This window comes from Macaca thibetana, chromosome 6, assembly GCF_024542745.1.
Source record: "Macaca thibetana thibetana isolate TM-01 chromosome 6, ASM2454274v1, whole genome shotgun sequence".
NCBI lineage: Eukaryota > Metazoa > Chordata > Mammalia > Primates > Cercopithecidae > Macaca > Macaca thibetana.
Window position 1 is genome coordinate 12026313 of NC_065583.1, and position 24070 is coordinate 12050382.

Consider the following 24070-nt stretch of genomic DNA (forward strand, 5'->3'; position numbering starts at 1 on the left):
ATAAATAAATAAAACAAAACAGGAGGAAAGTCAACAGTCAACTGGACCTACATGCCAGGCTCAGAGAGGCTCAAAGAGCTGGAAGCCTTCCCCCAACATAGGAGACCAGGAAGAGCTAACATCCAGAGAGGGAGGAAATAAGGCCAGCAAGACACATGCTTGCCAAGTCTTATCTCATCTCTAATTTAAATGTCACCTCACCACCCAGTTGAAAGTAACTTCCAGTCACATACCATCACATCACCCTGTTTTAATTATCCTGCGTTGCTTGGATTGCTTTCTGACATTGCTCTTGTTTATTTGTGCATGCATTTTATTATCTGAATTTAACCCCACTGCACCATGAAAGCACTCACTGCTGTATCGCCAGTGCTTTGCACAGAGCACATGCATAGTAGGCACTCATTGGCTAGCTCTTGGATCGATACAAGAAGTGAGAGCACCATCACCTTCCTTGCCCCTGATATGGTCTGGATCACTGTCCCCACCCAAATCTCATGTTAAAATGTAATCCCCAGGCTGGAGGTGGGACCTGATGGGAGGTGACTGGATCATGGGGGTGCTTTCTTATGGTTTAACACCATGAGAAATGATGATAGCAAGTTCTCCTAAGACCTGGTTGTTTAAAAGTGGGTAGCACCTCTCCCTGTCTCTCTTTTTCCTGCTCTGGCCACATAGGACAAGGCTGCTTTCCCTTTGCCTTCTGCCATGATGGCAAGTTTCCTGAGGCACCCCGAGAAGTCGAGCAGATGCCAACATCATGCTTCTCGTACAGTCTGCAGAACTATGAGCCAATTAAACCTCTTTTCTTTACAAAGTACCCAGTTTCAGGGATTTCTTTATAGCCATGCAAGAATGAACTAATACACCCCCAAATCAGGACTCTGATCATGTCAACAGAGGGAAGCATCCGCCTGTTGAGCCTGTCAACCAAGGCACTCAACTCCACTTGTTCTGAGGAGCCGAAGCGTGGCCCAGGCAGAATTCCATGAAGGTAACATTACATTCTCATTAATGCTGTGTGACACAAATTTACTGATGCTCTTTCCCCCATGTTTACATCATGAATTGGTTCTCTGCAAAATGAACCACTGATTGATTCCCCGTCCTTCACCCTCTCACGAAACATCTGTCTTGTGGTTTAATCAGGAAGGCCTGTGGGACTCTCCTATTTATCAAGAAAACAAATAGGCTCCTCCTTCTAACTAATAACAGATAAACAGGATGGAGGCACATCTATATATGCCAAGGCAACTTTGCCTAAGCAATTAGAACCTATGATCCTATTCCATGCCTCTGGCCCATTTTTTAAGAAAATAACAAACAAAATTAATCAGCTATACCTCAGTCTAATCACAACATAACATAAGACGTTGCAATTAATGGGCTGTAACTGGAAAATTATTGTAGAGCAAGGTAGGTTAATCTAGCATGTCGGTCACTCCTGGATCCAACTCATCTGTTTGGTCAATGTCCAAATCCCTCCCTGACTCCTTCTCTGTAATTTCCCTTGCGGATACAGGCAATATAGTGGAAAAAATCTCATAAATAATGTTCTCCCCAAAGGAGCTTACAGACAATGCTAAGATATTTAGGTGTCTTAAGATCACACTTGCTGGGCGCAGTGGCTCACACCTGTAATTCCAGCACTTTGGGAGGCCGAGGCAGACAGATCACGAAGTCAGGAGTTCGAGACCAGCCTGACCAACATGGTGAAACCTCATCTCTACTAAAAATACAAATATGAGCCCAGTGTAGTGGTGTACGCCTATAATTCCAGCTACTCAGGAGGCTGAGGCAGGAGAATTGCTTGAACCCAGGAGAGCCGAGATGGTGCCACTGCACTCCAGCCTGAGCCACAGAGCGAGACTCCATCTCAAAAAAAATAAATAAATCCATAAAAAATCACACTCTTAGCACACACCCTTATGGAGACAGGATGAGAAATGGGTCTGTACCGGAAATTATAACCTTTACTTATCTCCTTCTTTCCCGTTTCCACTATTCAGAGCTAAAAAGCCAGCTTCACTCTCAGAAATAAATCATCCAAATAACAATTGATTTCAACATTTCTATGTACATGTCTTGCCCAGTGAGTATTGGTATTTAGAAGGATGATCCTAAGGACCCACCAGATCGTTAGTCATCTATGACTTAATTATGTTCAGAATGTCCAATTTACCAAGGCAGTCAATGTTCTAGGAAGGTCCTATTTTTTTCTGATATATTTTAGAAAGATTTTTCAGAAAGCCCTGAACAAAGAAAGGAACTCAGGTTAATCATGAATGAACTGGAAAATCAAAATAGCTGTTGTGCCCAGTTCACCTGGGCATTATTGCTCAAAGAAGTTGGTGCTTGTTTATGTAGCATTCTGCATCTGTTCAGTGTGTATGCAGGAGTCAGACAGATAGGGAGAGATGAGGAGAGACAGAGGTGAACATCCATCTTCCCAAAAGCTTCCTCAAGGCACACAATGTCCTTTGTCGGCTTCGGATTTCTGCATGAAGCCCAGAACACAGCTCTGCAGGAGAGCCACACTCCACCCTGAGCTTCTGACCAGCCTTATTTCCAAGGTTACGTTTTCGTGGGTGGGGAACACGGTAATGAGAAGAGGGTGCACACTCACCGTGAAGACCACCTTCAGGTTGTTGAGCATCTCAATCTCCTTAGGGAAGCCCCGGCTGCCCCATCGCACTAGGTAGTTCTCACTGTGGGAAGAAGAGTGGCAGCCTGTTACTGACAGGGGACCTGGCATCCATTTAATAAAAACATTCACCAAGCATCTACTATGTGCCCAACACATTACTGGCTGCTGGGTGTAGGCAGCTGTTTAAGATAGAAATGGTCCTTCCCTCCGAGAGATCACAGTTGTGTTGAGAGACAGACATTAGACGGGCAAGAGCAAAGAACTATTAACATATGTGTATTTCCCACTTCTGTCCCTCTCCCATCTGCTAAGCAAATTCTGGCACAGCTGTCTAATATTTTTGAAGAGCATCTGCATACTGATAGAGGTTACTGAGAATGGCAGAGATGACAGGGGAAAGGACTTTAGTATATTTTATTGGACATTAAGAATATATTTACCCTTTCCGGCCCATTCCCCATTCAACACTGAGTAAAGATCTGAATTACTTTAAGTTACCCTTTGAATGTAGAGCTGTTTCCTTGAGTGGAATGTCATACTGTGATGGGTCATATAGGGTCTCAGCCATTATCTAAGATACAATTAAACAACTGTTTAAATGCCATTGTGACACTATTTATATAAAATTGTGCTACAAGCTAAGAACCCTGAATCTAAAAATCCAAAATATGAAATGCTCCCAAACCTGAAAATTTTTAAGTGTCAACATGATGCTCAAAGGAAATGTTCATCAGAACATTTTAGATTTCAGACTTTTGGATTAGAGATGCTCTACTGGTAGGTATATATAATGCAAATATTCCAAAATCCAAGAGAAAATCTGAAATCCAAAACACTTCTGGTCCCAAGCATTTTAAATAAGGAATAGTCAGCCTGTATAAAGGAAAAGTTCAGGATGTTGTATTAATGTATATCAAATGGACCTGACCTAGTGGGTGGTCAAGGAAGTCTTTGCTGAGGAAATGACATGAAATAAAGTTGGTCAGGAAAAGAAGGTAGGAAAGGGAAATGTTTCAGGCAAAGTCAACATAAGTAAAGGCCATGAGTCAAGAAGGAGCTGGATGCATCTAAGAAACAGATTCAAGGGGGCTGGGCGCAGTGACTCATGCCTGTAATCCCAGCACTTTGCGAGGCCAAGGTGGGCAGATCATCTGAGGTCAGGAGTTCGAGACCAGCCTGGGCAACATGGTGAAACCCCATCTCTACTAAAAATATTTAAAAAGTAGCCAGGTGTGGCAGTACACACCTGTAGTCCCAGCTACTAGGGTGGTTGAGGCAGGAGAATCACTTGAACCTGGAAGGCGGAGGTTGCAGTGAGCAGAGGTTGTGCCACTGCACTCCAGCCTGGGTAAAAAGGGAGACCCCCATCTCAAAAAAATAAATAAAAACAAACAGATTCAAGGGAAAGTTACAAGAGAAAAATTAGAGGGAGATGCTAGATCACATAGGCTTTGTAGGTCATTCAAGGATTTTGTCTTGATGCTGAGAGTAATGGAAACCCATTGGAGGGTTTTATGAGGAGCAGCTACATGGTTCTGACATACGATTCTTTACCATCTCACATCTCCTAGCAGCCATCATGCTGGTCAGTCCCATCACTCCAGGAAGACAGAGAAGTCTAGCACTTATTTAAGTTAGAAGAAGCTTAATATAGTTTGCTGAGTTGAGTCATCAGACTTTCCATGCCATCTAGGAGCATATAGTCAGTGCTAAATAAGTGCCCATTACTTTGAATTAAAAACAAGATTTTTAAAAAATTTAAAACTCAAGTTAGCCTAAGAAGGCATAAAAGAATTCAGCAAAATTAAAGGGACGTGACTTCCTTTTACAGCTTTTTTTTTTTTATCTCTAATGTCTGGTTCCTCTTTCTCCAGTCACCCCTAAAAGGTTAATGAGAGCAAACTGAGCAGAGTTCAAGCAGGCAGTGGGGCCAATAGCAAAAATGAACATAGTCCCAGATTAACCAATGCTTAAACCTCAATCAAGTTAAGTGGATCTTTTCATCTTTTGTGTTTTTTTCAGTAAGATCTAAAAATTGTAGTGGAGTTTGCAGTAAACTAACCAGGAATGCTCCATCCAAAATTTTTTTTTTATTTTTAATTATTTCTCGTTGGTAATTTCTGTACTGTTGTTAGTGAAATGCTTAGACACATTCCAGTAACTTCCATCATATGTAGGCAAGCCCCTCAGTGACCCAGCTTGCTACATCTAAACAGCAAGCATCAGCAATTTTCTTCCAGGAGAAGCACAATCATAAAAATCATAAATAAGGACAGCAATCTGGAGGGCTGAGCTGGCCCCATCCGTCCTCACCCAGGAAGATCTAGGTGGTAGAATCTGAAGGCTACGGCACCAAGACAGGTAAGACCTCCTCCAAATGACACCCTCCTCGGAGGAACAAGGAGTACTATTCCAACTCCTCATCACACAATTTTTGGGCATAAGACTTACTACTAGACTGATACCTGAACTGCTTCTCTTTTGTCCTGTAAAAATTTACATTAAATTTCCCAAACAGGATCCCTTCAGGGATCTACTGGGGACCTGACCATGATTCAGTCCAACACTGAAACATCGATCCCAGCTATATTCTCCCCAGTCCACATCTGGGCCACACTGAAGATGTCTTAACATGCCTGTTTTTCACTGTATGTCGACCCTGGCCAGAGCAGGCAGGAGCCCAGATTTCTTGCTTAGGGGAAGAGCAGCTCTTCATAGTGAGACTGACATTGGGAGTGTTCCCAGATTCCCCTCCCCACTTCCTGCATTGTGCCTCTTCTCTTTTTCCTTTGCTTTCTCCTCTTTATGCGATTGCTGGTTTCTACCCGCTTTGTCCTCCTCCCTCTGCTCATCCCCACTCTCCCAGGGCTGGCTCTCATCTCCAGCACTCTCAGAGATGTCACTCAGGCACACCCCATTGAGCATGGCATGCCAGGTGGCACGGCAGGGAGCACAGCTGCCACCTTGCTGATTCATGGCCTCCCTCCACAGAGATGGTCCAGCCATCCATCACTGAGATGGGGCCAGCCAACCACACTCCCTCGTCAATGTGGCAGGCAGTAAGCACTTTTAGGATCTGCTTGTGAGCACTTTCAGATCTGTTGTGTGTCATAGGCCCCATACTATTCCCTCTCAGTTGCTTCCAAGGCTCCTGAAACTGCAACCAGTGAGCCTTTCAGGAACCTTGGGAGTAACTGAAAGGAAACAGCAAGGGGCCTCTGCCTCTGACACCCAAAGCAATTCAAGGTGGGCCTAAGGGACCAGGGACACTCATTCTCAGTGTCCACGAAGGCTAAGCCAGGTGAATTGGGCTGAATCTTTAAGGTTAGGGACTTTGGTGCATAATAAATACCTTTCCACCATAATGGTACTGAAACCCTGGTGAAAACGGTTTAGAATACTTGACACAATTCATTCCTTGGTGACAGACTTAAGTGGGAAATAGCTTGTCTTTGGAGTCAGATGGGCCTGTGTATAAATCCCAGCTCCGCTCTTTACAAATATTTGCGACTTTGGGCAAGTTGCTTGACTTCCCTGAGCCTCATTTTCTCATCCTAATGACACGGAACCGTGAGGATTAGATGGGACAATGTACAGACCCCAGCACATTCTTCTGAGATGGACAGCCCCTCCAGTTTTATGCATGTCTCCAAGAGGCTGCTGTTTACTGAAGCACCACTATTCACCAGGCATGGTGTATTCATTCATTTCATCATCATAGCAACAAGCCAGGAAGACATCAACAAGCCAGGAAGACAAAAGCAGAGAGATCATGTTCTAGCTCCTTTCTAATGTGTGTCTCTACAAAAAAATTAAAAATTAGCCAGGCGTGGTGGCGCACGCCTGTATTCACAGTCAGTGGCCTCAAATATGAGACCATGTCTTGGTCTAAAACCCTAATGGAGGGGACAGGCAGTGGTTGCTTGAGAGGAAGGATGGTCTGAGCAGAGGCTAGGAGTCTGGCAGTGGGAGCTGGAGGAGCAGCAAAGTCTCTTCCCTGGAGATTCCCAAAAGTATTTTCCCTTCCTTGAGCCAAGGCACCCAGAAGTTCCCTCACTTCCTCCATTGCCAAGAACAACTTATTAAAGTAGTAATGATAACAGCCACTGCCCCTTGCAGTACAGGCACCATGTGCCAGGCCTTGTGCATCGCAACTCTTTCTCATTAAAGCCTGAAGGAAATGACCCTGTGAGGTCAGCACTCACATTGTGCAGATGGGAAACTCAGGCTTAAGAAATATTAACAACCTGCCCCACGTTAAGAAAGAGTAAAGGCTGGGGCCAAGATGTGAACCCAGACGAATCTCAGAGCCTATACCCTTAGCCTATTGCCGCTACAGAGGATTTGGAGCATTCACTTCTTAACTCCTATTCTGAAAGTAGATACTGGCAGGGAGCAGTGGCTGACACCTATAATCCCAGCACTTTGGGAAGCCAAGGTGGGAGGATCACTCGAAGCCAAGAGTTCGACACCAGACGGGACAATGCAGCAAGACCCTGCCTCTACAAAAAATTAAAAATTAACCGGGTGTGGTGGCGCATGCCTATAGTCCCAGATACTCAGGAGGCTGAGGTGGGAGAATCGTTTGAGCCTAGGAGTTCAAGGCTACAGTGAGCTGTGATCGCACCCATACACTCCAGCCTGGGCAGCAGAGTGAGACCCTGTCTCAAAACAAAAAAGTAGTAGACATTTTTATTCTAGCCAATGCTACTTGTCTGAATCTTATTATTTCTGACTGTTTTCTGGTAATCAAAATCTATTTTACAAAACCCTACAACCATAAACTCCACTGTGGGAAAAAACTGGTGGTAAATAACACTTCCACTCAACTCCTACACCCTCCAAAGAAGTTATTTCCACGTTCTCACTAAGGCACAGTCTCTTTTCCAGGTGGAAATTGCTCCGTAAGTGAGGATGGAAGGAAAAGATGCTCTGTGCACTGCTTCCCACAGTCAGAGAAGTAGGGCAACACTGGACATACCTACCTTATGACCGTTTGCTTGTTGGGGTCATAAAGAGACATGAAGAGCTCAGCATCTTCCCCAATTCTGCACACAAAGTTTCTCACAAACACATAGAGGCTATGGGTGGGGGATGAGGAGATCCGGGAATACATTCCATAATCTGGCTGGTCTTTTGACTGAAAGGCAGAAGGAAGAAGGAAAGAAGATAGAGAAAATTAGCCTGGCACCACTCAGAGCAATACAGAGATAGTCAAGGACATTGGGTTCAAGCCTGAAGTGTTGGACATTCCACCCAGCTCTGCCATCAAAAGCTTCTGCAACTTGAATCAATTCACTTTGACTCTCTTGGCCTGTATTTTTCTATCTTGGGAAATGTCGCCACTGACCCAGACTTCCTCATAAAGTTAGTGTCATAAAAAGCAAAAACTATAAAAGAAAAATATTGCTTAAATGGATTTTATCAAAACTATAAACTTTTGCTCTTTGAAGGATGCAACAGCTAGGTGCAGATTTGGAGAAACTAGCAAAACATATCTGACAAAGAATTTGTATCTAGAATATACGAATGACTCTTACAACTAATTTTGAGGAAAATAACCCAATTTAAATGGGCAAAATGTTTGACCAGACACTTCCCAAGAGAAGGTACAAGTGGAAATGACAGGAATCACATGAAGAGATACTCAACATCACTGCACATCAGAAAAATGAAAATTAAAACTACAATGAGATACCACTACACAACCGCTAGTATGCCTAAGTTAAAAAGTCTGATAATATCAAGTGTTGACAAGGATGTAGAGCAACTAAAACTCTCATATATTGCTGGTAGAAATGCAAAATTGGGCTGGTGTGGTGGCTCACACCCGTAATCTCAGTACTTTGGAAGGCTGAGATGGGCTGATCATTTGAGTCCAGGAGTTCAAGATCAGCCTGGGCAACACAGTGAAAGCCCATCTCTACAGAAAATAAAAAAGGTTAGCCAGGCATGTTGATATGCACCTGTGATCCCAGCTACTTGGGAGCCTGAGGTGGAACAATCACCTGAGCCCAGGGGGTCAAGGCTGCAGTGAGCCGTGATCACACCACTACACTCCAGCCTGGGTGATAGAGTGAGACCCTGTCTCAAAAAAACAAAAAAACAAAAACAAAAAATTGTACAGCCATTTCAAGAAATAGCATGGCAATACCTTAAAAAGTTATATATACACTTATCATATGATCCAGCAATCCCACTGCTAAGTATTGCCCAAAAGGAATCAAAACATGTCCAAATAAGGATTTGTTTCTCAATGTTCATGGTTGCATTAGTATAATAGCTCTGAACTGAAAACTTACCCAAATGCCCAATAATTGGTCAATGCTATATACCATTGGTAACTGGTCAGTGGTGTACTGACTCAGTAATAAAAGGACCAAAATGTTAATATGCACAACAACATAAACCTCAAAAACATCATGCTGAGTAAAAGTCAAACACAGAAAATTAATACTGCATGGATTCCATTTATATGAAACTCTAGAAAAGGCAAATCTACAGTGACAGGAAATTATAGGTTGCACGGGGTTTGGGGCTGGAGACGGAGCACAAAGAAACTTTTAGGATGATGGAACTGTTCTTTATCTTGATTGTCATGACGTTTATCCAACACAATATATTATTACGATTCATTAAAGCATAATTTAAAATGAGTGAAATGTACTGTATGAAAATTATATCTTAATAAATCTAAAAACACAATTGCTTTCAAATAATACAGAGCAGCTAAAATAAGTTTTTTAATAAAAATCAGACTGTTAACCTTTCCTTGAACTCTTTCACTGATTTCCCATCAGTGGGAATAACATCAAAACTCTTTTCCAAAACCCCTCAGGCCCTTCGAGATCTGGCTCCACCTACCTGCCTCTGCAAATCGTTGCCTGAACTCCCCCACTGTTCACCACACCTCATCCTTGTTTGGCTTTCCTACTCCTTCAATAGTCAGAATGCAGTCCTACCTCAGGGCCTTTGCACCTGCTGTGCCCTCTGCCTGGAACACCCTGTCCCAGATCATCCCAGGCCTGGTGCCTTCACATGATTCAGGTGTCAGCTCAAATGTCACTCTTGAGAGAGGGCTTTCATGGCCGTGCCTTTTAACATAGCTCCTGAGTCACTTTGATTCACATAACCCTGGTTCATTGCCTTTTATAAACTCATCTGGAATTAATATTTTCACTTATTTAATTTTTTATCGCCTTTCTTCTATTCTCCCTTCTGGAAGCTACAAGTGCCAAGAGATCGAGAAACTTGCCTGGCATTTAACTACCTGTGAGATGGATGTTAAATGAATTACAGATGTGGGTACAAAACCACAGTTAAACACATGTGGCTGCTGATCATCTCAGGCCATAGACAGATCCCCTTGAATAATACGCAGTCTGGTTCATTAGCCCATTGTTTTAAGTTTATGATGTGCTCAATTATTGGATCACTTGGCCAAAGCCTATTTAGTAAAGCTCACCATTTCTTCTTTGATACGCTCTGTGATTTTACCAGTTGCTTCCTCATGTGCATGGAACAAGCTGATGACGCTGGTATTATCGGGGTCCAAGATGTTTCCGTCTTCATCTCTGACAATCAAATCCAGCTCAAGGATTCTGTAAAGCAAAAACTGGAGGTGAAGATAAATCAGGGGAGAACTTTAGGTCACTGGTGAGAAGCTTTTTACCAGAAAGTTCTACTGATTTCCGGGAATCATACAGTCGCAAAGAAGAGCTCTACCCTGATAGCCTGGGACACTGCTAGTGAGTGCATATTGGTATAGTAGACCCCCTTTGGAAGGTACTGTAGTAGTGTGCATTCATTTTTTTAAAAAGGTGTATTTTCCACGGTATTAAACTGAAACACCCAACACTTGAACTAGGATGTGTTGCAGCCTTGACTGCATCAGCAAGTATTGAAAAAAAAAAACAAAATGTCGGCTGGGCATGGCGACTCATGCCTGTAATCCCAACATTTTGGGAGGCCGAGGCGGGTGGATCACCTGAGGTCAGGAGTTCAAGACCAGCCTGGCCAAGATGGTGAAACCCCGTCTCTGCTAAAAATACAAACATTAGCTGGGCATCATGGTGAGCTCCTGTAGTCCTAGCTACTCAGGAGGCTGAGACAGGAGAATTGCTTGAACCCGGGAGGCAGAAGTTGCAGTGAGCCAAGATTGCACCACTGCACTCCAGCCTGGGTGACAGAGTGAGACTCCATCTCACCAAAAAAAAAAAAAAAAAGTCTAAAAGAGAAATGGCTAAATCAACAGTGACCTATCTATAATGGAATACCATATAGCAGAGCTTTTAAAATAGTATATAGTTTTACTATATTTAATAATATATTTCAGTGCAAAAATCAAGCATGGAAAGATGCATATAGTGTGCATACAATATTTATTTTTATAAATAAATAAATAATAAAACAAACAAAAAATAGGCCAGATATATTATCTGGGTGCATGTATAAAAGTAAGCTTATGTATGAAAGAAAGCTCTGAATGAAAAAAAGGACCAAACTACCAACGCAAGTTATCCGTGGGACAGGTAGGGGCCTAGGGCTGGAGGAGTAAAGGGGTCAAAGGTTACATGTGCCTTGTCTCAATTTATTTAATTTTTTTTTAATGAGTCAGGGTCTTGCTCTGTCTTCCAGGCTAGGGTACAGTGGCGTGATCATAGCTTCCCATAGCCTCGAACTCTTGGGCTCAAGCAATCCTCCCACCTCAGCCTCCTGAGCAGCTGGGACTACAGGCGCATGCCACCATGCCCAGCTACTACCGTACCTAGCCTCTTAAAATATATACAAAGAGGAGGTATTTATATATTATTCAATAAAAATTTGAAAATAGCACTTGGGGAAAAACAATCTCAGACATATTGACTGTTACCCACAGCTTGCTTTCAGCTATTTGACTTCCAGGCCACAAGCTTTTCCCTGTTTGGTACTGATTTGTTTCAATCACACCTGTCATCCTGACCAGCATCAGTGACACTAACAGCAGCAAACTCACACAGCACTTACAATAAGCTCACATAGGATAAGTGTTTTACATAAAATTAATCCATTTAATTCTCATAACAACCCTATGAAGGAGATATTATTAATAACCCCATTTTACAAATGAAGACTGAGGATATGAGGACTAATTAATTTGCTCAAGGTCATATAGCTAGTGAACACTAAGAATACAGCTCTGTCCACACTCACAACCTCTCTGGTATGCTTGCTATAATAGATAGGAGGAGCCTAGGAGCAATGTATGGGTTGCAGGGTGGGGTAGGGTATGTTTGCAGAAACTTTAACTTGAAACTGCTTTTGCACTTGATATTGAGATGAAGAGCCTCAGTTGTCCATACAAAGAAGATAACAGGAGGTGGGCTGATGGATTCTGAGAAGGCCAACCGTAGTCCTGCTTGGTTGCCACTACTAAGTACCAGATTCTGGAAGGGCAGCAAGACAAATGAAGGAGACTACGTCTTCATCTCTATCAGAGAATCGAATTGAGAGGCACATCTCTCATCTTGTCCAAATGTAGTCGGAAGGTAGCCAAGGTTCACCCATTTGTGCACATTCATTAGGAAATTAACTCCCAACTCAATATGACTCATAATGGTGCACAGCCATGCTGCCTAATGGCAATGCTAAGGGGGAAGAAACACATTCAGCTAATGCTTAGCAGAGGCTCTCCTGACCTTGGAAAAGATGGAGCATTGCCAATACATAATTTAATGCCAAGATCTCTCTGGCTGTTCTCCTCAATATGTATCGAAGTGGATTCAGTTCTAAAATACATGAATAAAACATTCTCCTAGGTCTGGCTATCTTGGGATGTGGAGAAGTCATTTGAGGATTCCTCAATCCTTGGACATCAAAATCACTTGGAACTTTGGGAGCTTCAGTAGGATTGACAGGACTCCTGTGACCTAGGGGCAGGAAAGGCTGTCCTCCACAGCCTCTGAATGCAGCCACCATGCATTTTGGGGAGCAGAACATTTAGGCATCCTCTCATCAGGATGTAACCCCACTGCTCTCATCTGTTCAAGGAAGTGATCAAATGAAGCCTAGATGAGGGTAGAGGGAAAAGCCCCCACTGTATGCGTATAAAATAAAATTTTTTAAAAAGGTAAACTCAGCTGGGCATGGTGACATGCACCTGTAGTCCCCGCTCCTCGGGAGGCTGAGGTGGGAGGAACACTTGAGCCCAGGAGATGGAGACTGTAGTAAGCTATGATTGTACCACTGCATATGCCACCTAAAAATCTGTGATGGCTCCCCACTGCTGTCTGGACAATCCAGACTCACTTGGCACTAAAATCCTCAAGGTTCCAGCCCCAGTCCACCCATGTCTTCCTCTCCGTGGTCACGTGAACCTTTCATCTCCCACATTCTTTCCCTCTGAGTTTCTCTTCTCCATTTCACCTAATAATTCCTGCTGGTCTAGTTAGATTCAGAGTGGTTGTCATCTCCACCCTGACTCCCACCCCCACATCCTCCAACCTTCTTGCCCATGCTTCCTGCACTCCTAATGTGTATGACTTCCGACTGAAAGTGGCTGTTTACTTCTCTGCCTCCCTTATTAACCCACATGGCTCTTGGAAGGCAGTAGAGTGCAGCAGTTAAGCACTTGAACTCTGCAGCCACATTATCAGTTCAAATTCCACTGCATCTTGAGCAAAATCACCTGCTGTTCAAAAGACCACCGGGATGGCTAAATAGTAGAAAGTGTAACCAAGGAGCTCAGCTTCAAAATGCGTTTTAAAACTTTTTTCTTGGCCAGGCTCGGTGGCTCACACCTGTAATCCTAGCACTTTGGGAGGCCGAGGTGGGTGGATCACAAGGTCAGGAGTTCGAGACCAGCCTGGCCAATGTGGTGAAACCCCGTCTCTACTAAAAATACACAAATTAGCCAGGCGTGGCAGCATGCGCCTGTAGTCCCAGCTACTTGGGAGGCTGAGGCAGAAGAATCACTTGAACCCGGGAGGTGGAGGTTGCAGTGAGCTGAGATCATGCCACCGCACTCCAACCTGGGCAATAGATTGAGACTCTGTCTCAAAAAAAAAAAAAAAAAAAAAAAACAAAACTCAAGATGTAGCCTTGAGAAAAACTGTAGAAACCTTTTTTTCCTTAGTCTTAACATATACCCTTGAAACCTACTTTGAAGCTCCATTCCCTTCCCTCTTCTACCATATACGCTCTTACTCCATGCACATTTACTTAACTCTATGCTTGTTAAGAAATTCCAGGGGCTAACTGAAAACAAACCAGGCATGAGGGTGCAGCTACAGAATTCTCCCCCACTTAAAGACTGCCTCAAGATGGATCGACAGCCTGGCCACTGTCAAGATGGCACCAGCCTGTTCTCCAGACCAGCATCAGGCCTAGACACATAGCCCCTGCACCCTGCACAGCCCCTGCATGCCTCCCACATCCAGCTTCCCTTTCTGAAACCCTTGCCCTCATCCCAGAGTCTTGAAGTGGTTTCTAGAGGGGTGAGCCTGTATGTTTCCCCATGACTAGCTTTGGAAATAAAGTCACTTTCCTTACAATGCACTTTGTCCCTGTTACTGGCTTTGCAAGCAGCGGGCAACAGAGCCTGCGCTTCATTACAAAAGGAGAACCTTACTGGTGACATTGGTTTGCAAACTTTGAAGAGAAAGGAGAACCTTACTAGTGACATCGGTTTGCAAACTTTGAAGAGACAGTCTCTGGTATGTGTGGAAGGTGCCCTTTCTTTGAAGAGGGGAAGGATGTGTTGGGTTTTATGCCTCACAGAGCCAACATCATACATAGTCAGCAGGTTTGGGGAAAAAATTAATGTATTTATGGAGACAAGAGCATACACTATGGGTAAACGTGTATGTAACATACAGCCCATGTTCACTTTGGGGTGGGGTTTATTATTAAAATGAGGTGAAACTTGGCACTTTACATCAAAAGGTGAACTACTGGACACAGTTTGTGGACAGCCTTAAGCTAGCTGAAACTGGCTTAAGGTTTGCAGTTCTCTATCAAAAAAGAATGTTTAGCAGGCCAGTCCTCTGTCCACTTAGAGTTATAGTGGTGTGGATGTAAATCAGAGTTAGGAGGGGTCTGATAATCTGCCTGATGGCTCCTATTGTTAGGGAGTTTGGCAAGAGGGTGTTTTTCTCGTAGCTGTAGGAATTTAGGGAGTTGCCAAGCCAGCTCCCCTGAACGCTCAACCCGACCCATAGGTAGCTGTTGTTTCCTGAACCTTAGGGTCCATCTTAGTTGACAAAGAGGCATCTAGGTTGGTTTCTCAGATCACACACCTAATCGCTCTTGAGCCTCACTTTCCCCACCTGAGAAACAGGATGAGAATAGTGTCTACCTCATAAAGTTGTTGTGAGACTTCACAGAGTTAATACCTGGAAAGGGCTTTAAGCCGTGCCTCCGGAAATGAGTGAGCACTCTGGAAGTTATCATTATTTCTCATTGCTTGCTTTTTGATTGTTGCTAAAAACAGAGGCTGTATTTTGTATGTGTCTGTACCCCATACTCTTGGGGCCTACCAGGTGTGTAAAGAAAGTTTGATATCTGAATGAAGTAATGGAATGAGAGAAGAAACAAGCTCATTCTGACCATTCCTCCAAGGTTCAGTTCCACTTTGTGCCACCCCCACCCACTCTCCCAGCTGCTGGAGGTTGGAGGTAGGCAGTCCCAGGCTGATCCTGACACTCGGCCCAGACGGTGGGCCTCCTGGATTTGGGGAAGCTGCCCATCCCATACCAGAGCTCGGAGCACCCGAACTATCAGGCCAGTGATAAGATGCCCAACTCTCTTGCCTGCAGCTGAAGTAGTCAGGTAAATAAGGGGGCCCCTGAGCTTGCGGTCTCAGCCTGTGCCACAGGGCATCTCTCACTTCCCCAGAGGAAGCTGACAGAACTAAAAGCACGGGGCTAGGTCAGAGGATGCTGCAGAGGGGCTGGTTTAGGGAGGACCCTCTTTCTTCTTTTTCTCCCATCACCACCATTCACCCACTCTCTCAGTTATCACTCACTGAGCCCCTACTATGTGCACACCTTGTTCCAAGCACAGGCATAGAGGTGATTTAGACAGTCAACATCCTATAGGAGCTCCCACAACAGGAGGGAAGCCGGGCCAAAAAGGAGGCAATTACTACTCAGGGCCTTCAAGAGCACCTACCCCGGCCCAAGGAGGGTAGTGGAAAATCAGGGAAGGCTTCCTGTGAGTGGCGACCACTTTTTCCATTCCTGGTCCTTCTTCTCAGGAGCCCCCATTAAGAAAACAACATTTGAAGGTCGTAGATGTCATTGTAAAGCAGCCCTCAATTCCCATACACTCAGCTGCAATTGTTCTCAGCTAAAGACACCATGGAACCAACGGCAGTAGCAGCTGCATGGCAAACCCTTCCTGTCACTTTAGGATGATGTGCTTTATAAGCAGATTTGGACACGCTTGCCAGATGCCAACAGAGGCACTGGCAGAGGGACTGTGTTCCTGGATCAGCTGTGAGTTGGAGCCACTGACTTTCCTCTCAGAATCCTCCTCCTAGTGCTTATGGCAGGACAAGAAAGCCTGGCCTGACTGCTGGGGAAACTTCTTTTTATTCCCGTTAAATGGGCTTTTTACTTCCCCCTCAGGCCCTGTGTTCCAGCCTTCAGACCCGCTTTGCAGTTCCTTGAGTATGCCATGCTCTCTCATGAGCCCCTGACCCTCCTTCTTGTTTTGAGCCTCCTTAATATCCCTTTATCCTTCAAACTTCAGTTCAGGGGTCACCTCCTTCAGGAAGTCTTCCTTGACTTCCTTCTCTAAGGTTCATTAAAAGTAACTCTTGCTTCCTGAGCTATCGAACTTATCACAGTACATATCAGCAGTTTACTTGTGGCTTACTCCTAATTGGAACTGTGACCCTTGAGTGGACAGGGACTTTTATTTCTACAGCCCCAATACCTAGCAGGAAATCCAGCCAACTATAAGTGCTCAATACATGTTTGTGGTTGGAATGAATGAGCAAATGAACAGAATGTTTGGAGGCCATTCAAAAGATCAGGAGGGAGGGGAGGTCCTTATAGTTCCCAAATGCTATCCAAGTAGCAGAGTGGTGAGGCCCATGGACCCTGGAGCCAGACTGCCTGGGTCTAAATTCAGGTTCTGTCATTTACTAGCTGTGCAACTCTGGACAAGTTACCTACCCTACTGAAAACCCTCAGTTTCTTCATCTGAAAAAAATGGGGATAATAAAACTGCATGCCCCATAGAGTTATTATGAGAATTAAATGAGACAATGCCTGTAAAACACTTAGCAGCAAGCCTGGTGTACAACGAGCTCTGATTAAGAGTTACTTATAATGTTATTATCAGTGGGTTGTCCCACCTCAAATAATTGGCTCATTTTCTCCTTAACTCGATAGCATTCAAATCCCAACCAATTTTTACTTCTCTTCCCTTTTGAGGAAACATTTTTGTAATTGTGCATTTGAGTTAGCTGATGGTGTGTGGGTTGGATACTTTAGGATGGGGGAAGAGACATTAAGTCTCACACTGGGATTTAAGGGAGAATTTTGCAAATGCAGGGATAAAACGACAACTAAGCTGAAAGTGAACCAGCATGACTGTGCTCCCTAGTCCATCGGAAGTAGGTTAAATGAGTGTCCTAAATCTCTCAGCCTGGTAATAACACCGTGTAAGCACGAGCCTTCTCTCCACCTGCGTGTCCCTCGGTCCCCCGGGGGTGGTAACAACAGCACACAAGCACAGCCATTGGTCACAACCTTCTCCCAAACAGAAAGTGACAAACTTGCATCTAAAAATGAAACCAAGCTTCTGGGGAGAGAGAAAGGGAAGAGAGAGGATGGCTGGGGGAAGAAAGCCTCTTTACAGAGGAAAGAGAGGTTACTTGTTGCCATAGTCAATTTTGGACGTGACTTTCTGCTTCAGTTCCTTCAGCTCGTCCTTGGGCAAGGTTCCTGAGAGAAGCTGGGACCTCCACTCCATCAGATCGTACATCATGGACTGCACCTGCAGAAAACGCTCCTTTTTGCTGGCCTAGGAGACAAGAAACAACCCGTAATCGCCTGCGTTAAGGGGCCTGACCATCTATTTGGCAGGCTGTGCCAAAGTCAGGCGAGTGTGGTCAAGGGCCGTGGCCTGAGGCTCTCTCCCAGCCCTACCCACTACAAAGTGATTAGGTGGGGGTCCTAGTCGTTGAAATATTTATTCCCCGTGGGTCACAGGGATTTCCCAAAAGCAAAAATAAAAAGCTCAATCACTTCTTGGTTAAGGAATGAGTGATTTCTGACTTTATCCAAAAAGATATTTATTGAACAGGAATGCTACGAACATCTGCCCTAATGGAGGTCCCAAAGCTCAGGCCCTTTGAGGCTGGGAGCCAGGGCCATTTCTCTGATGATAAAGGACTGCTTCTAGGGCAGCATTCCCCAAAGTGTGGCATGTGTACCACCTATGGAAAGCAAGATGGCTCTTCGTGGTACAAAGATACAAGGTCAAACAACATGGACCTCTAGGGTGATTCTCTTCCACTCTGTTTCCTTCCTTCTGTGTAAGGGAAAGAGAAAGCTGCAGTTTTATAGTAATATGTCTCTAACACCTCCCACACATTGTTAATGTCTTTTTTAACAAAGAGAGAGAAAAGGTCTTGGACTCAGAGCTTTTGACAGGTACAATAGCAAGTATGTTCCAGAGGCTGAGACGGGAGGATCGCTTGAGCCCAGGAGTTTAGAACTCCAGTGAGCTATGATGGCCCCACTGCACTCCGGCCTGGGTGACAGAGCGAGACCCTGTCTCCAAAATTTTTTTTAATAAAAATAATGTTATCTTGTTTTCATTGTATTTAGTTGAATAACGTTCTTCTAATTGTGCCAAGTACTTTTGTCTTTCCATTTGGGGAAGTGAAGGTGGTATAATAAAAAAATATATTATACATATATATACACACACACATATATATACTTGGTCTTTGTCCTTGGTTCTTGAAGCAGTGCTCCTAAAACTCTTGCAATATCCAGAGTGATAAGAATATATTTTCTTATTCCTAACAATAGCCTTTCAATGATACCTGAGTTTATGCTAATGAGGTGACTCTAGGAGGGCCCCTAGATAGCTTCAGGATGAGGGGCTGGTTGCAGAGGAACCAACCAGGAACCCAACCCCCAACCACATGACTACAGGGCTGGAACTTAACAGCCCCATTCCCCTCCACCTGCCCCACCCCAACCTCTGGGAGGGGAGGGAGACTGAGGATTGAGCTCAAGCACCAATAGCCAATAATTTAATCAATTATGCCTGTGTAATGAAACTCTGATTAAAACTCTTGGTGAATAATGTTTGAGTGGCTTCCCAGAAGGTGAACACATCAATGTGCTGGGAGGGTGGTGCGTCGAGAGAGGACATGGAAGCTCTGTGGCCCTCTAAGCCTTGCCCTGTGTCTGTCTTCCACGAGGCTGTTCTTGAATTACATCATTTATAATAAAACCGTAATCATATGTATAGCACTTTCCTGAGTTCTCTGAGTTGTTCTAACAAATTATGAAACCTGAAGTGGGAAAAGGGAGTGCCCAGGCAGGGAGGGGTAGTGAGAATCCCTGAATTTATAGCCAAGTCCAACAGAACTTCAGGTAGCCTGGGCACCCAGGACTTGTGACTGGCATCTAAAGTGAGGGCTATCTTGTGGGATTGAGGCTTTAAACAATGGAGTCTGGCGCTAACCCTGGGTAGTCAGAGTTGAACTGAATTGTGGGGCATCTAGTTGGAGACGGGGAATCGAGAACTGCTGGAATGATGCAGCATGCTATCTCATTCTTTATGTCTATAGATTCAAGTTTACTGAAAAGAGATCCAATGCAGGTGTTAAGTAAATGTTACACAGGTTGTATGCAGATATGGCAAGAATCAGGAATGTGATACTGAAGTACTAGATGTTTAAGGACCTCCTGACTAGAGCAAATGGACTTACTATTCAAAGATTTCCTAAGGGAAAATGCCAAGCTTCAATGGTACATGTCATTGTGATGTTTTAAAACAGCTAATGGGCTGGGCACAGTGGCTCATGCCTGTAATCTCAGCACTTTGGGAGGCCGAGGTGGGTGGAACACCTGAGGTCAGGAATTCAAGGCCAGCCTGACCAACATGGTGAAACCATATCTCTACTAAAAATACTCCATCTTAAAAAAAAAAAAAGAAAAAGAAAAAAGGTCGAGAGTAGTGGAGATGAACAAAAAATTGCTTTAGCCAAAGGATGCTATTTGCCCCCTAAACTTTTCTAAAGCAAATAATTTGAGTGTGCCAATTATGTCTTCATAATGGACATTATGAAATGTCCACATGGGAGTCAACATTTAAGACCATGAAAGGTAAGTCTACAAATCCTGTGCATTCACCAGCATGTGTGCACGGTGCCATAATAAGCATGCAGTAAGCCTTGGTTGACATTTTCACTCTCAGCTTAATGGTTTGCTTAGCTAATTGCTTTCATTAGGAGCTTGAGAGCATCAAAGGAGGATTTAAAATTAGATTTGCTTCCAAACAGGGAAAACAAATGCAAAAATATGTTCTTTGTTTTTCCAGAGTCAAAACTTCTTCATAGATCTGAGGACAATAGCCATTGGTTAATTAAAGTATAAGAACAGTATTTCTCAAGGTGTTATCAGCAGACTAGCAAATCAAATCCGAGTTTACTAAAAATGCAGATTATTAAACCCCTTGGGAGGAAGCTTTATTTTTAACAGTTCTCAAGGTGATTCTTATGCATGCTCAACTTTGACAACTTCTGTACTAAACACCTAAGGTTCACAGCAGACACCACTGATTATGGTTCTGTCACTAGCTAGCTCTGTGACTTTGAGAAAGTCCCTGATCCTCTCTAGGCCTTGATGTCCTCATACGTTAACAGTGTGCGCTCTGCTATGTCACCAAAGCCACCTCCACCTGCCTGACTCAATGCTAAACTGAAAACTGGAACCAAACTAAAGACTGCAAGAAGCTTCCATCTCAGGGAGCAATTCTGAGTCTCACCACATAGAGTTGTTTCCAGATGCTTCCCCATTCCCAAAGTGTCGTTGTCACTTCTTGTGCCAGAGGAATTTCTGCAGGGATGATGTTCTCAGTATTTCTATTTAAGGTGGGAGAAAAAGTGGTGTGAAATTGAGACCCAGGTGCTGACCAGATAAAACACGAACAAATTTGCATTAAGCTGCAGCTGCGAAGAGGGCCCTTCCTGACATTAGACTAAAATGCCTCCAATAGCCACACCAATTACGTTATGCAAATACAAGGGACTTGCTTTGTTATGTCCTCCTTTGCTAGGTTGGGCTCATTATTTAGGATTAATCTACTTTAATACAGTTCTAAGGTAGCCGCCAGCAAAAAGTTTGATTCCCCAAACTAATACCCCCTCAGAGTCAGATCTGAACATGAATCAACTTGGATCAGATCTCCCATTGAGGGAGAGAAAGGAGATCCACAAATACACACAGGCACAAGGAAGATAAGCTGAGCACCCCTCAGATCTGCCAAGTCAGATTCTCAAAATAAACAGGACAGAGATATCCATGAGCCACTGGAGGGTCAAGTGTGGTGAAGAATGGCAAATACCTTCTTTTCTCAACTGTCACTTCCTTGATGTGGATAAATGACTTAGGAAAAATGCCCTGTTGGAAACAAAACAAAATGAAATAAAAAGATATATCACCGCAGAAATGAATGACCCTAGGTCTCTATAATTTTTTTCCAAAAGCTACTGACTTATAAAATCCTCAGACTTTAAAGGAATAAACCCAGAGCCAGATAGAGCAGGGGCTGGATTCTAAATCTACTTATTTAGATCTGGCTTTCCCTCCAGTTCTCCATCAGTTGCTCCAGATCCCACAATAACCCTAGGTCTCACAATAGCCCTAGATCCCAAGGGATGCTCCAACCCATTATGGCCACTCATCCTACAGGTGGGCTATAAGGCAGTATCGTTTGAAAGACAACCGAAACCACTCACTGACTTTAAGCAAGACCAGGAGCTCTGCTTCTCCCGTCACCTGCCCAATTCCGGAAAGCAGTCACCCTTCACGGTCAGGAACAACCGGAAGGTCAGAAATAACTGGTCCTGAAGCAACAACGTTCCTAGGTGCATTTGGGCTAGTTTGATTTGAGACCTATTCTGCCTGCATTTATTCCATTGTTCTTTGAGAGAGCAGAGTAGGGGCATCCCTCCCAACACAGCATGTCAGAGAAGAAGGAAGAAGCTTCTATCATTTCCTTGCTCCATACATTTGGCTCAGTTAACAAGGTAAGTTTATCAATTACTTGGAAATACCTTCCTTCATAAATGCAACCAATGTACATACTGGGGACATCTGGTCACTGTGCTAGATGCTGTGAGAGAAAATGAGGCAAGCAAAGCAAGCATCTGCTCGCATGGAGACGACAGTGAAACATGAGGTTAGAACAAGAGAACCCCTCGAAGGTAGAAACCAGGCCTGTTCTTTCTGTGTTGACCTGGATGTACGGATGAGGAGATGACTGAATGTCGCAAACAACTCTAAAGGAAGGCAGTAGAATAAATTTCAAATTTATCAAGGCACAACCCCCCAGAGACTCGAGGGAGGGATAAATCAAGTGAGTGGCATTTAGGGAAATGTTGCAGGGAGAAGATGGCACCAGAGATGAACTTTAAAGAGTGAGGGAAACGGGAGGGAGCTGAGGCACAGCAAGTGCCAAGGCACAGAGGTCAGAGAGCACAGGGCACAGGAGGGAGGGTTGGGTTCCCTTTGCTGAGGAACAATGGTGGGAGAGACCTGCTCAGATGGGCTAGTAGGGCCATATGAAGACATCCAGTACTGACCCAAATAAAAACCAGGTGACCTTACCTGTAACATTTTGTGCTTTATGAGGTATCCCCTATACCAGTCTGCAAAGAGAAAACAAAGAAACAGGTCCCTCATTTATTACAAGTTTGTTGTTTTTCTGTTTTGTTTTGTTTTTAACTAGTAAAACTACTGCAAATTGCTTTAGACCTTGGGTAGAGATCAAACTCTGGAAGCTCATAGTCTTTGAAATCTGTTGAATGGGTTGCCACATCTCAAAATACATCTAAAAGTAAACTTCATATAAAGGTGCTCCTGATTTTGAAAAATCAGGAGCTCTAGTTGTGCTGGCCAGTGCTCCCAACCAGCTGGGAGGAGAAGAGCAGCAGGGCCCTCCAGACAGAGCATCTGCCTCCAGTCCACCAGCCTCAATGCAGTCCCTCCCTCGTGTCCATTGCCTTCCTGGGCCCTGTGATCATCTGCATGTTTTCAATTCCTGCCTTCAGGATATAGAAATGCTCCTGGATTTGGGCAAACATCCTAAAATAACACTGACAGTTCTAACAGCAGCAAATGGTGTCTAAAATGTGATTTACAAAAGTTAGTCATTACAAAACAGGTACGTTTAGGGACAGATAAAGGGACAGGGATTTTAAAAGATCTTGCCTTTGCGGGAATATTAAAAAATGTTTCAATGAACAGAAATCCAAATTACACACAGTCAGACAAAATACGCCCGGGTACAGCAAGTCCTGATGACCGTAATGAGTCCACTGGCCTTTGAAATGATTTGAACACAGCCAAGGAGTGGCATTTGTCATCTCTGTAAATAAAACGCGTCTGTCGGGAGCCTCATTAGCAGACCCTCATTACTGGGCTGACAGATTGTTGATGAAATATGTTCCCAACAGACATACAAGCAAGCCCCAAAACAAACAACTTAAAATGCAAAGTCACCCTTCATAGTCATGAGTCAGCCTGACGGCCAGGTCCTAAAGGAAACTCTAAAGCAACAGGCGGCCATGAGTGACAGAAAGTGAGAGGAAGGAGAAAAAGAGAAAGGAAGGAGAGAGGAAAAACAGAAAGGAAGAAAGGGAGGTTAGAAAGAGAATCTCAGGTGGGAAATAAAAATACCATTCTAAGCACTCTTTGCATATTAAGCCCTTCAATATTTGTAACAACCGTATGAGGTATGAACTGTAATTATCCTTTTTTACAAATGAGTGGCCTACCTGAGGCACAGAGAAGTTAAGTGACTTTCCAAGGATCACACAGCTAGTAGAGGTTGCAGTGTCAGGTTTTGAACATAAGCAACGATCACGCTATGCTTCCTATATTATGAGGGAATGATTTGATGGTTACCTAATATTAATATTTCCAGCTTCTCAGTGTCTGAATCTCCAAAACTAAATCTCCACTAAGTTACTTTCCACCTGAATACTTGCAGTGATGGAAGATGTTCTGCTTCATGAAGCATCACATTCTATTTTCCGTAGCCTATGATTATTTGTCAACAACTATTGAAAAATAATCCATAATTAACAATACTGCTTATACTTTCTAAGTGCTTCGTATGTGCTGGTAACTCTGTTGACATTTTTTGTTTTGTTTTGTCAAATTATAAATTAATCTTTACAACAATCCT

At 43.8% G+C, this 24070-nt stretch overlaps 1 protein-coding gene across 3 annotated transcripts in view; it reads right to left on the minus strand.

The window, feature by feature from the left end:
• The window catches only part of DOCK2 (dedicator of cytokinesis 2), a 433847-nt gene that overhangs the window by 380070 nt on the left and 29707 nt on the right, over positions 1-24070 (minus strand). For all 3 annotated transcript variants that reach the window (XM_050794630.1, XM_050794631.1, XM_050794629.1), the window contains exons 3-9: positions 22489-22529; positions 21224-21279; positions 20645-20741; positions 17511-17659; positions 10113-10248; positions 7633-7787; positions 2627-2708 (exon numbers count right to left, since the gene is read on the minus strand). In XM_050794630.1, coding sequence (XP_050650587.1) covers positions 2627-2708; positions 7633-7787; positions 10113-10248; positions 17511-17659; positions 20645-20741; positions 21224-21279; positions 22489-22529 — 716 coding nt within the window. The remainder of the gene's footprint in view (positions 1-2626; positions 2709-7632; positions 7788-10112; positions 10249-17510; positions 17660-20644; positions 20742-21223; positions 21280-22488; positions 22530-24070) is intronic.